At 45.2% G+C, this 13513-nt stretch overlaps 1 protein-coding gene across 5 annotated transcripts in view; it reads left to right on the forward strand.

Annotated features, from left to right (window-relative positions):
• Positions 1–13513, forward strand: part of AMOTL1 (angiomotin like 1) — a 164264-nt gene that overhangs the window by 23563 nt on the left and 127188 nt on the right. For 4 of the 5 annotated variants that reach the window (XM_074372891.1, XM_074372898.1, XM_074372892.1 and 1 more), the window contains one exon: positions 2959–3093. The exons of the other annotated variant lie outside the window; for it this stretch is intronic. In XM_074372891.1, the coding sequence (XP_074228992.1) occupies positions 3009–3093 (85 nt within the window). In that variant the 5' untranslated portion in view covers positions 2959–3008. The remainder of the gene's footprint in view (positions 1–2958; positions 3094–13513) is intronic. 5 annotated transcript variants of the gene reach the window in all.

The following is a 13513-nucleotide window of genomic DNA, read 5'->3' on the forward strand; positions in this document are numbered from 1 at the left end:
CGGATGTGTCGGTGTTAGAGTTTCAGTAACAGATGTGATGGATCAGTCTTCCTCGAAATACTTGTGTTTGATGCAATTTCATTTCTCATTTTATGCTTGGCTTTCCCAAGCTGAGGTGTGAGATTCAAGCATCAAAGAAACCAGCAGGGCTTTCGAGTTGAAGTTAATGAAACACTCAACGCGAATTTTTGAAGTCTGGATTAATAAATAAAATGTATGGATGTGAACGCCTAACTTCACTCATCCAGAAGACACCATCTTGCAAATCTGCTTCCTGGGGGCCAGTGGGTGTCTAAACCATTGGGCCAAGAGGGATGGGGCATCAACTTTGAAAACCCCTCTCCAAGGGTTCAGTAAAGTTCTAGTTTTGTCAAACAAAGCTATTAGAATCTCCAACTCACTTCTCAAGGGTACCGCAGGGATTGCTATAATGGTTTTGAATGACCAATCTGTTGTAAATTAATGTTGCTTTTTGTGATAACTACCATGAATTACAAATAGAATAAACACAAAATTGTAAAAGAAGACATCTAAATCATTAAGAGTGGGAGAGGGAAGCAAGGAAAGCCACCAAGGAAAAGCAAGGAAAACAGTGTGGAGATTTCTCAAAAGACTAGGAATAGACTTACCATATGACCCAGGAATCCCGCTCCTGGGCATATATCCAGAAGGAACCCTACTTCAAAAGAACATCTGCACCCCAATGTTCATAGCAGCACTATTTACAAGAGCCAAGACATGGAAACAGCCTAAATGTCCATCAACAGATGACTGGATAAAGAAGAGGTGGTATATTTATACAATGGAATACTACTCAGCCATAAAAACTGACAACATAATGCCATTTGCAGCAACATGGATGCTCCTGGAGAATGTCATTCTAAGTGAAGTAAGCCAGAAAGAGAAAGAAAAATACCATATGAGGTCACTCATATGTGGAATCTAAAAAAAGAAAAAACACAAATACAAAACAGAAATAGACTCACAGACATAGAATACAAACTTGTGGTTGCCAAGGGGGCTGGGAGTGGGAAGGGACAGAGTGGGATTTTAAAACATAGAGAAGATAAACAAGATTATTACTGTATAGCACAGGGAAATATATACAAGATCTTGTGGTAGCTCACAGAGAAAAAAAATGTGACAGTGAATATATGTATGTTCATGTATAACTGAAAAATTGTGCTCTACACTGGAATTTGACACAACACTGTAAAATGACTATTACTCAATAAAAAAATGTTTAAAAAAATGTTGCTTTTCAAGGATGTGGTATGACTGTTAATGTTATTTCATAACTGGTGAAGATATAAGATGTAGAATATTGAGTTCATTTGATTAAATGATGATGCCAGTGTGGCCATGGCCCAGGATTGGACTTCTATTCCAGACATGTTTTTAGTTTTGCACAGAGAACACGCCTCGTCCCAGTGGCTGACTACCTCTGGCCTCCCTCAGCCCCGTCTCACGTGCCCAGGCTGATGTCTCACTAATGGGCAAGTAACACAGCTTTCTCAGCCCACTAATGTGCGTGCATAGGTCATCTTTGCATGTAAGAGCATATTATTATAGATTGTAGGTCTTGGAAGACTGCGCACAACTTTGACAGCATCTAATCCTAACTCCTTCATCTGAAGTTAAGGAAACTGAGCCCCAAGAACATAAGTGAGTTTGCCCAAGGTCACCCAGTTAGTGCCAGCATCAGGGCTAAGATCTGGATTTATGGATAAGTCTAATGTTTTCCCTATGGCATTGTGTTACACCCACTCTGGTCTAGAATTCCTCTCTAGAATTTTGGGGTGCTTGGAATGAGCACAAATCCCTAATAAGCCAGTACCCAATAAAATGCAGTACCATCTTCGGTACCTCCTGGTATTTTACTAGAGATTTTTGGTTGTTTGTTGCAACTCCTAAGAGGACCACCCTTCTCTAGACAGACAGCCGAAAAGCATCACGTCAGTCTGCCGTGTCTGCTGTCAGACGGGCGGTACAGGAACCTGCAGGGCAACTGTGAACAGCATTCTCGAGACCAAATCAAGCCAGCTGCTCTGATTCCAACAAATGATAACTGGTGCCCATCTTAATTGGGCTGACAAGATTTCCGCTGGGGTGGATGTCCCATTTGCTGTATTCACAAATTAGGTCAATCAGTCACGTTCAATTACTCAGCCTTGTCCACAGGAGGACCTGCCACACACAGAGTGTTCTCTTCATTCTCTTTGTGATGTAGGCAGAAGTTTGGCCTTGAGTTGTAATCTTCCCAGATACAGTTTATAGGGAGAGATTCTCCAGGCTGGACTTCTCGGAGGCGGCCAGTAGGGTGTCCTTTGCGTGAAAGCAAGAGCTCTCATGACATGGGCGTATCAGGGTTTTCAAGAGGAAATGGAAAATTGGTCTCCACAGCCCTTCTAGGCCCTGGGATTTTCCTCTGAAAGGATGTTTATGGTGTACTTTTTTTCAGGCTGTAAAAATAATGCATGTTTATTATGGAAAATGCAGGCAATTACAAAGAAAATAAAAAGCACTCGTTTTGGCCAATATGGTGGAGTTACTTTCAACTTTTTTGTTCCATTTTCCAGTCATTTTTAAAGGCATGTATATACCTCATATACCTATTTATTTTTATGAAATTGATATCCTACCCTGAAATTCTAGGATTCTACAAAGCATGCAGAACTAAACACGGGAACGTCCTTGCCCAAAGCCTGGCGCGTGATAGTTGCTTCATAAACATTTGTTAACTGAATGGAGAGGGAAGCGTGGATGGTAGACTTGAAGTCTCATTGTAAGCGCTCCCACTCATGGCATGCCCAAATCTTAACAGCAATCTTTGCACGCTAAAGAAACAGAATGAACTAGAAACTGACTCCTTTTCTTCAAGAAAGTGTCCCCCGCCCAGGAGAGCATCAATAGTCATTTATCTCCATTTTTTTTGTGTGTGCTCATGATTTATTTCAGGAGATTCCATTTGATCTGAGAGCTGCACAGACAAGAGACTTGCTGGGAGCATGGACCTCAGTGAACAGTGGCCTCTGGAGGAAGGAGCCTGGTTGTCTCATGCTGGAATTCATCATTTTGCCAACACCAGTGGGGGTATGGCCGCTTTTGCTGTCCCTGATACGCGTGGTACACGTCAAGTCCTGCCCTCATTGTGTCAACCCAGCTAGACTCAGCATGTGGCCGGTGCTGGCTGTCTTCTCGAAAGCACCCAGGTGGAGAGGAGAGGGCGTGGACTTGGGAGTCAGACGGATCTGGATTCAGATCCTGAATTTCCTTCTTATAAGCTTATATGGCCTTAAGAAAATCTGTTTCTTCAGCTCTAACATGAGAGTAAGATGCTTACTTGTAAGGCTGTGATAAGCATCGTGAGAGATGTAAGCTGTCATTGACTGAGCCCTCACCCTAGGCAAGTGGGAAGTTAGCCACGTATCTCTGAGCACCTAACATGTGTCAGGCACTGGGTTCCTGCCTGTCTCCTCCTCTCCCTTCCCCTCCTCTCTTCTCTCCCCTCTCCTCTCCTCCCCACAGCCCTGCAAAGATTAAGGTTGAGGATAATGCAACTGGTATAAACAGACTAGGTCAGTTTGCCTTCCTCCTTTTCCTCTGTCCAAGCATCTGATTAATGCAACTCAGCGTTAATTGATGGGGATGTTGTTACTGCCCTAGAGTGGAGTCCACATGTGTAGGAACCATAACCCTGACATAGAGCTGTGGAGAGGAGCTCATGTTTTTAGAAAAGATATGCCTCCCATTTGTTGTTGTTTATTCCTTCACCCAATAAATATTGAACATCTCATCTGTGCCCAGTACTGGGAATACAGGAAAAAGCAAGATAGACTTGGAGATGACCAGACTCCACTCTCTACTGTGCCCCATCTCTAAAAAGGGCAACTTACTCAGCAGTAAGCATTTACTGAGCTTCTGCCCTGCACCAGGGTACATCTCCCAACCAACACTGCTGTCTGCAACGGGAGGTTCCCAAAGGGAAACTTGAGACTCTGAGAAAGGAGACCTGGATGCAGTCCAGCTAAAAACCAACAGCCATTCACTCTTGTGTCCTGTCACACTGCCACCCTGGCCACTTTTTAGAGGTTCTCAAGCTACTGTCTCCTCGTAGCTCAGGGACTAAAGTTGAACTTCCTCAGCTCAACACACAGCCTTCCTTCCCTGACCTGACCTCTGCCTGCCTCTCCAGACTCATCTCTCAGCACTCATCACTTAAAACAAACCCCTTTCTCATCACTGACTCAGTCTCCCTCTGGAACCTTGAATATATCATGCACTCACACACCTGGGAGCCTTTGCAAAGGCTGTCATGACTGTACGACTTCTGCGTGGCCAGCTCCTGTGCATCTTTGAAGCTCCAGCTTAAGCAATTTACACTGAGAGCTCTTCCTGTGGCTGCCATCTACCCATCTCCATCCTGGTCTGAAAGAGAGGTCCGTCCTCAGGGCTGCCAGAGAATTTGCAGATTGCTGGGTCACAGAGTTTGTTATGCTGTATTGCAACTGTCTATAGCCTAGACAGCTTGTGAGCTTCTTGGGGCAGATGTCTTGTTTCACTCACCTTTGCGTCCCTTTCCCCAGGAGCCTGGCAAATGCCTGATGTGTATTTGGTGGCCGGCTGGCTGGGTGGCTTGATGAATGGATGGATGCATGAACAGATGATGGCTAGGACCACATCCCCTGCAGATTTCTCCTTTCATGAAGAACCTTTTTAACTATGGCAACCCAACTCTTTGCACGACTGCTTCTGGCATCACTGATCACTTTGCCTTACTTTCAGCACGGATAGTATTTCATTCAGGACCCCAGGCTTGTTCACCAAAGCTAGATGGCAGAGGAGAGAGCTGAGTAGGTGTGGTTTGTCTGCTGGGGCTTTTGTAACCGAGGCGATAGAATCTTCCATCTTAGAATCTTAGAACTGAAAGAAGTCTTGGGGATCACTGTGACAAAGGGGTGGCTAGAAACTGCTTATTGAGGCCAGCTCCAAGCACTGCCACACACCTCCTGGAGTTCACCTTGTCATGTATCTGCGGTCTCTGGGGTGTGGCTGGCTAGTAGGAAGGGGAACCAGACCTGTGTCTATATCTGCCTAATGGGGAGGCACTGCTCGTGGGTAAGTGAAGAGCTTCCGGGACTGATGGAAAAGCTTAGCTCTGGTGGATACCGTGGTACCTGGCCCCCGTTGAGACTATCAGTCTGTGATGATGGAGGCATCCAAGACCGAGTATGGTAGTGTCGCCGTATGTGGATGAAGCACTGTCCCAGGGAATCAGTGTGGCTGAGATGTGAAAGTCCTTGTGAGCAGAGGTATGCGGGTGGTCCTCAGAGGCTTAGGCTGGGGTTCAGGGAAAGGGCTCGGGTCCTAAGAAGACTAGGCAGGGTGGCAAAATGGGAATGTGGCGAAATCTTGAAGAGAGAGGAAGAATCTTGTACTCAGAAAGAAAGTGGGAGCCCCACTGTGCCAGATCTAAGTCAGAATTTGATGAATTACAAAAAAAAATTTATAATCATTTATTAGGTAGATATATTACACCAGACATTATGCTAAGCCTTTGTGTGTGTGTGTGTGTGTCTGTGTGTGTTTTGCACCACTTTATTTTAACTTCTTTTAACAGTAATGCATTTACATAGTTAAAAAAATAAAAACAAAATTAAAAGGTAAGTACTGGAAAGTCTCACCACCCTAAGCTTTTTCTGTATCGATGTAGACTGTCACCGTTCATTCTCATGACAACATTATTTTCCTCTTATAAATGAAACGACTGAGCCTGAAGAGGCTGAGAAACTGCTCAAGGTCATTGGCAGAGTGGGGATTTGAACCGAGGTCTGCCCAACACCACGCCACACCAAGCTCCCGCCCCACCGTTCACCCCCCACACTCCCCACTCTGCCTTCTGCCTTCTCAGGTTAAGCCTCTCGTGGCCTAGTTACGGGTTTTGAATTTTTTGTTTGGTTGGTTTTTTGTTTGTTTGTTTTGCTGCTGATTTCATTGTCACAGTAGGAAAGAGCACGAGCCCTGAGCACCGCCGGAAAACAAACGGTGCTGTGGTCCTGTGTGGATGGCCGTCCAAGGCCCTCCCATGGCCGCCTCAGCTAATGCATTGCCAAGGCTCTGACCCACCTGCTTCAGAACATCTCTCCTCTACCCTCAACCCCACGTCCTTCCTCTCCCAACACTAGCCAAAACCAGCTGCTCCATCTCTGCGGCCCATTGTGGGCTAATGGGGTTTACGTTTCTAGCGAGGCAGCCGGGAAAGTCCTGGAAGCATCCAGGCCTTGAGGTTTTCTTCTTGGCTTCGTGGAGTCCTCCGAGAACCACATTATCTGCCAGGGAGGCTCAGTCATCCCGGTGAGTCACAGGCCTCGAGGCAGGGCCAGATCCACGCAACATCTGCCTCTGTGTTATCCTCGGAACATCTCAGGCTGCCAGGAGGGTGTGTCAGCCTCCCGGAAGCTGGTGGGGGGGGAACCCAGGATGTCTGGGGGCGATACGGCATCTCTGCAGGAAAGTCCCTCTGCCACTCCCGCTTCCTGCACTCCTACAGCACCCTCCAGGACCTGGGCCAGTGTTCTTGCGAGCTTCTTTGACAGGCCTGGAACACATTTTCCAAATGAAATCACATGCAGTGCCTGACACACAAAACGGAAGGGGCCAGAGCCCTGTTTCTGATTGGCGCCGGGTAAGCTCATCTGACATCCTTTGCTTTGCCAGCTGCCACCTCAGACGCGTGGGGATCTGGTGCAGAAGGGAAGGCCTTCACAGCCCTTCTCAGTGAATCTAGGAAACACTTCTTCTTCCTGTTATGGATGTGCTCACTCAGCTGTTTGAGAATCCTACCACTATTCACTCTTCCCAGGGGACCCAACCTGCGTAAGCTCCTCATTAGGGGGAGAGGCAGGAAGTGTGGGAAACATAACCTGGCAGCAGGGGCCAGGTGCGTCTAGAAATTCAGTGATGCTGTTCTCATTATGGTTATAAAAACAGGAAGGAGTGGATTTCCCTCCTGGTGCCTCTCAAGGTCAGCGAGAGTTTTAACAGGTCAGGAAGGAAGGAATTTTTCTGAGTGTAGTCTGGGTGCCAAGAGCTGCTCTGGATATGATTTCATTTGATTCAAACACTCATTGAAATCTCTTCCAGTAGTTTTTATTATCCCCGTTGTGCAGATGAAGACACGGAGGCTTGGGAAGGCATGATAACCAAGCCAAGCTCGTAGAGTAAAGGCCAGCAGAGCTCCCATTCACACTCAGGCCTTGCTCCTCCAGGTCTCTGCTCCGTCCATTTCACTTCTCTGTCAGTTTCAAACGGCGTCTCCACCTTTCTCTGAAGCCTGATCTTTTGTGTCTATTTCTCTCACATGCAGTGCAGTAAAAAGAATACCATGAATACCATGAAATCTGTTATCCATGGTCCCCTGTTGGCATTTGTTTTAATAAATTGCACAAAGGTCTTCTCATTTCACACAGGAGATCACAGCCAGGCAGGTTTGGAGACTTACCAAAGATAAGCGGCAAAATGAGGGCTAGAACTCAGGCGTCTCCTTCCAGCACCTGCGCTATGCTGACTGCTAAGGCCATAGCTTCTTGGAAGAACCATTTTAATGTGAAAGAAGAGAGACTCTTGGGCAGTCCAGGCAGACTCGATTTGCCATGTCTAAAAGAAGCGATCCCCCCTCAGGCCTCCATCCAGGAGGCTGGGGTGGAAAATGGGAGATCGGGATGGTCTCTGTATCTCAGCAGAAACTCACATCCCTTCAGTGGATTTCTCTTTTAGTGGTTGAGTCACAGATTTCAATGGCAGCAAATGTTCTTGTCCTTAATCTTAACAGAGGGTATTTTGTCTGATTTCACTCAATAGATCCAACCGAGTGTGAGCTGGAAGTGTATGATTTTCCTCTGCAGGGACCTTTTTCTTCGTGTATTTTCGGAATGGCTCTTTATTCTGATTCATGCCCACATACACCTTCTAGTTGCTTCTTGGCTCAGCCAGAGTTTATTTCCTTTGATATGATATTGAGTGAGGAGTCTTTTAAACCTTCATCTCTATTCCATAGTTGGTAACAGGAATCCTGGGGGCAGGGAGAGGCTGGATGGATCCAATCTGTTTATACATTTCATAAAATACCTTGCTTTTGTTAATAGCATCGACTGCACTGGTATTTGAATTTTTCAGAGGCCATATGTAGCGTTTTTATAAAAAGGAATCCTTGGTTTCCTGTCAGACTTAATATCATATCATCTCTTTGCTTGTATTGTTTCTGCTCAGGATAATGATTTTTTTTTTCAGGTGAGATATAGTGAATTATTCTTCCTAAAGAGCCCATCTCTTCTGCAGGTTATCAAACACTTAAAGCAGTTATCTGAGACTTGCTTTTCCTTGAAGGGAAACAAACCAACTATGTTTTCTTTCTCCCTTTCAGCAAGGATTATAAAAAAAAAAAACAAGTGAGGTTGTGCTACAAGAAAAGAATATTAAACCCCCAGAGAAGGAGAGATGTCCTTTGGGCCAATTTGGCCCTGGAGCTAATGCTGCGACCAATTAAGCACAAAATTCTCTTTGATGAAACCGGCTGGGTGGGAGCATATTCTCCCTGCTGTCCTCTGTTGCCTCGTCCTAAGAGGATGCAGCTAAGAGACAGGATGATAGGAGAAAGTCATGCCGTGCTCAGGCAGCCCCAGCCCCACTCTTTCCTCCTGATCAGTCCTGCTCACGCTCCCCAGGGTGAGGAGGGGAGGAGGGGGTGAGCATTGCTTCTTCACTCTGTTCTGCTATTAACTAGCACAGGGCCGCCAGGAGACAGAAGGCTACCTGCGGAGAAGATGAGCCGAGGGCGACACCAGGGAGGAGAGGCAGGCAGGCAGGCGGAGGGCTCAGCCTGCTTTGTTCTGTCTTTCCTGCTTGAAACTGGTGACCTCCCAGGGGTTGGGGCCAGGAAGGCTGTGCACAGATCATAGTGGCCTCTGGCTACCATCCTAACTTGTTAGGACAACTGTGCAGCTTTTTCTTGCAAAGGGAATTGATAACGTACCTTGGCTGAAAAAACTCCCCATGTGGCATTTAGCCCTCCCCCATCTCTTGAGGGAAGATGCTGTCTGTATGAGATCGCATCGCCTCCTTTTCTCCACTGACCAAGGGGCTGTGTAGTCCCTGGGGAGCCCCAGAGTCAAGGCAGCCCATAGTTAGGGGCTGACGGCATTCCCAGACTCCTGTGCAGAGTGGTCTGTGTCCACGGCTGCAATGCCATAGCACTAAGCAGAATATTAGTGATGGATGTTAAGCTAGGAACACCTCTTCTAGTCACCCCAAAAAGCATTTGGAGGGTGCTTTTAGCTCTAGAAATGGATCTAAGAATTCCTTTGATCCTAGAGCTATATTCAACATTGCTATATGACCGTACTTCAATGAGAATTGAGGGTTCTGATTAAGTGAGTTTTCCAGATAACTGAAGTGTAACCCTTTAAATGCCTCAGTTTTGTTCAAGATTTTCTAATAGTTGATAAAACTTCTTTCCTATGACTTTTTATACACTATCTTGATCTACTAAATAGAAAATAATCACACCTCAGTTTATGACATGGGATGGGATCAAAATTTTATTTAGAAATATATCGTCTTTAATTTGGAAGCCATACTATGAAACCCAGCTTGTTTAAACAATTCACATACGTGTTTGAATATGCTTAAAAAATAATCTCTACCAGGGCACACAGGAGGCTGTGGGTGGTGTTTCAGTCTGGGAATGGAGACTGGGAGAGGGCGGGAAAGAGGACCGCCATTTCTCAGTTTACACCCCACAGTACTAAATGTTTTTTTCCTCACTCTGAATATATATTATTTTCTTATATAATAAAAATTAATTTAAAACATTTATAACTATATATATTATATAACATCATTAATATTAATTAATAATATATTATTAAATTTATATATATGAAGAAATACTAAAGCTAAGAGTTGGATTCCCAGGCTAGCTCCCCAAAGCCTGTTCAGCTCATAATGTGGTAGGTAATAGTAGGAGTGGATATTAGACAGCAGCCCCCTGTGTATTCTGTTTCTATGGAAAACCTGCATCCCAGAAAGAGTTCACCCTGAGCCCCAGAAACATTTCCTCCTTGCTGCTTTCTCCCCACATGTCCCACTTTCTAATAAATGTTGCCCTAGAAATAGGACCAGAGACTCCTCCCTGTGCTCAGGGGCCATGGCAGCAGGAAGCCCAGTCTCCTCCTAGCACAGTCAAGAGAGGAGACTCCAGCAGGCTCCAGCCCTCTGTGTGGGAGGGAAAGGAGCATTTCTCCCTAAGCACCCACTGTGTGCCAGGCACGGTGCTTGGTTTCTCTCATACTTTACCTGTTCTGCTTTTCCTGACAACACAGTCAGATAAGTATTATTGTTACGAAACTGAGGCTCTGGGAGATTTAGTATCATTCCTGTGATTTCTCCCCTAATAATCTGACAAAGCTGAGATTCCAACCTATAAGATTGTGCACCATCCTTTATAACTCAGTGACCCTCCTGCAGAATCATTTCTTTGTAAAAGACCTATAAAAGTTAAGCGTGGGTAGGCTCTTTGGACACTGCCTGAGGTTAGTAGGGCCCTCTGAACCAATTAGAAAGTGAGCAACATGAGGGCAGGAACCTGCTCTGATCATCTTTGTATCTGCATTGCCTAGCATCATCCTGGAAGTGTGATAAATTCCCCATAAATGTTGTTTGAGTAGCAGGAAACATTATTCTTTGCTCTGCTTCCTAAGAGGGAAAATTAGAATCATCCATTTTAGAAAAATTGTCAACAGCAAATATTGAAACAAGAAAAATATTTTCTCATTAACCTTCAGTTGACTGGGAAATTCAAAGAACTGAAGTGTTGTAAGGAAAGCTCTGGGCTTATGAGTCATCCATTCATGGGAACAAATTGAAGAGACACCCATTGTGAGTTAGGACAACTTAGCAGGTGCCAGAAACTAATCACCTGGTAGAACATTTGCAGTTCCCCATCCCTATGGGGAATGCTTGGTCCCAACTCCACGTAACCAGCTTTCAATCTGACTCTTAGAAAACAAACTAAAAGATGGGATAATAGACATTGCCCTTAATTTGAAGCATAATCTGTGGTCAGTGATTCCCTTCAGTAAAGGAGAGAAAAGAACCCACTTTTCTCAGCTGTAAAGAAGCATGCCATCTCAGAATAACCAACATTGACTTGATTTTCACAATGTGACAGTCTCTCTCCTACAGGCTCAAGGGCTTTAGTTTATTGCATTCTTGCCACAACTGTATGAGTTAGCTATGATGATCATCTCCATTTTTATAGAAAACTAAGATTGGCAGAAATTAAACTACTAGTTAATAGTGGAGCTGGTATTGGAAGCAAGGTCTGGCAGACCCCAAAGCCCTCTGTAGACTGTCTCTCTTGGAACACAAAGGCTAGCTGCCTCCTGATATGATGGGGAAGATGGAGGAGCCTGAGCCTGGAGACAATTGCTCTAAGCTCACTCACTCCTAGAATCAGTGGGGAAGCTCCTATTAGGGCCAAGACCACTGGAATTTGGCAGTGTCAAGGCCAGGCTTGGACACTGACAAAAGTTACTTTGGAAGAGTGATGACCAAGAAGCCTGTTTGCCTTTAAGAGCAATAGGAAGATGTGGAAACATGAATGTAAACAATTCTTTGGTGAATTTTGTTGTAGACTGCGGCTGAAATTGAGAGTGGTAATTGGAGAGAGAGGTGGAGTCAAGGAAGGTTTTTTTTTTTTTTTCCTAAGACAGAAACATAGTAGCATGTTGATATACTGATGGGAATGATCCAGAACAGAGGAAAACATTAATTTAGGCAAGATGGGGCAAACGGCCATGTGAGAGGGCGTAGGATCTGATCCACAATGGAGGAGTTGGTCTTAGATGGAGAACAGGTGGTTCATCCACAGTAACCAGGAGAGCAGGACAGTACGGAAACCTGACAAACGCTGAGTAGTTGCTGGGCTAATGTCCACATGAGGTTAGTGGTCACAAATTGAAAACAAGACCAGTCAGCATGATGGCCAATCATGTTTAACTGGGTGCTGGCAGAGAGAAGGTGAAGAATTAGATTTACCAGGGTTATCACTTAATATGGAGGGAGAGAGGGAGGTGTGGATTTGAAGGAACACATAAAAGAGAAATGATCATAATAAACCTAGAAACTAAAGTGGTTAAAGGAGGAAGGTAGGTCAAGAGGAGAGTAAGGAACAGAGAAAAGATCATGGGATAAGTAAATTACAGGAGTCAAGGAGATACTGGGTTAGGATAACAGAAAGAATAAGGTGGAAATGTAGGAGGTGGTGACTGCAGAGTGGAATGCTTGGCATTGAGATTATGGATGGTGTCACTATGAGAAAAGGGAGCTGGGATAGTTGGAGGTCCAGGAATGGAGCGGATGCTGAAGAGCTGAGAGACCAGAGTATGAGAAGAATCTATTAGGTAGATTTGGAAATAAGAATGATCATGGGAATGATATTGGGGAAAGTGACAATGACCCAGACACCAATATCTTCAAGGAACACAAGGGTCTGCAGGTGGCTGCAGTAAGTAGGAGTGATGGGCAAAGCGGTCTGTTATTTTCAAGGAGAGCCAGGTTTCCGTCAGAGTAAGAAATTGAAAGAAACATTTGGACAAGAGGCTGAGGATATTGGGGATTGTGATGAACCATGAATTCCCTAGGGCAAACAGAGGATTCTAGGAGGTGGGAGGAGATGGATTGATTCGTGCAAACAAGCATTCACCCAAGCACATACACTTCTTGGATTTGAGAGCTCAGGTTTCAGGAGTGGGGAAAAAAAGAAGAGGATAGAGAGATGGGCGAGGCAGCTTAAGAAGGGCTACTTTGTTGGGGCAGGACAGCCTCCCCCTGGTTCGCAGGCATTCCTCCCTGAGTATTCTGCCTAAAGTGGCTTCTTTCTGTCCTCCATCATAATTTGTAAACCAAAAGCTGACAGTGGAAAATCCAGAGATGGCTGAGTGTTTACAGAATGAGAAAACCTTGGCACAGATCTGGGGGCCCTTAGGCTGCTGCAGCTGGTGAGCTGATCAGTCTGAGACTATAGAAGGGCCCCAGGATGTTGCCCCAATTAATGGTTGACTCTCTAACTCTCAGTCTCCAAGGATAAAAACAGAGAAGAGACAACCATTTTCCTTCCATGTTTCCTTCTTCCTTCCTCTTGCTTCCTCCCAGCATCCTGCTGGGCTCCCTCTCTGGAGCACAGTCCCAAAGGCCAGGGCCCTCCCAGGGGAGCAGGCAGTCAGCCCTGGGGGAAAACACACAATGCATCTGCCCAAGTTATTCAGGCCGCTGATCTAGAGAAAGAGATTCCTTCAATCTGACATGAATTTCCTTAGAATCTACAACTTGGGCTTTTAGACCTCAACTTCTGTTTCTACATACTGTATTTGAAACCGCTCAACTCTTTTTTTTTTATAATATAGAAGGAGCATCTCTCTTTTCTCCCCCGACACTCCATCACAGTGCTCAGTCA

Source organism: Camelus bactrianus, chromosome 10, assembly GCF_048773025.1.
Source record: "Camelus bactrianus isolate YW-2024 breed Bactrian camel chromosome 10, ASM4877302v1, whole genome shotgun sequence".
Classification (NCBI taxonomy): domain Eukaryota; kingdom Metazoa; phylum Chordata; class Mammalia; order Artiodactyla; family Camelidae; genus Camelus; species Camelus bactrianus.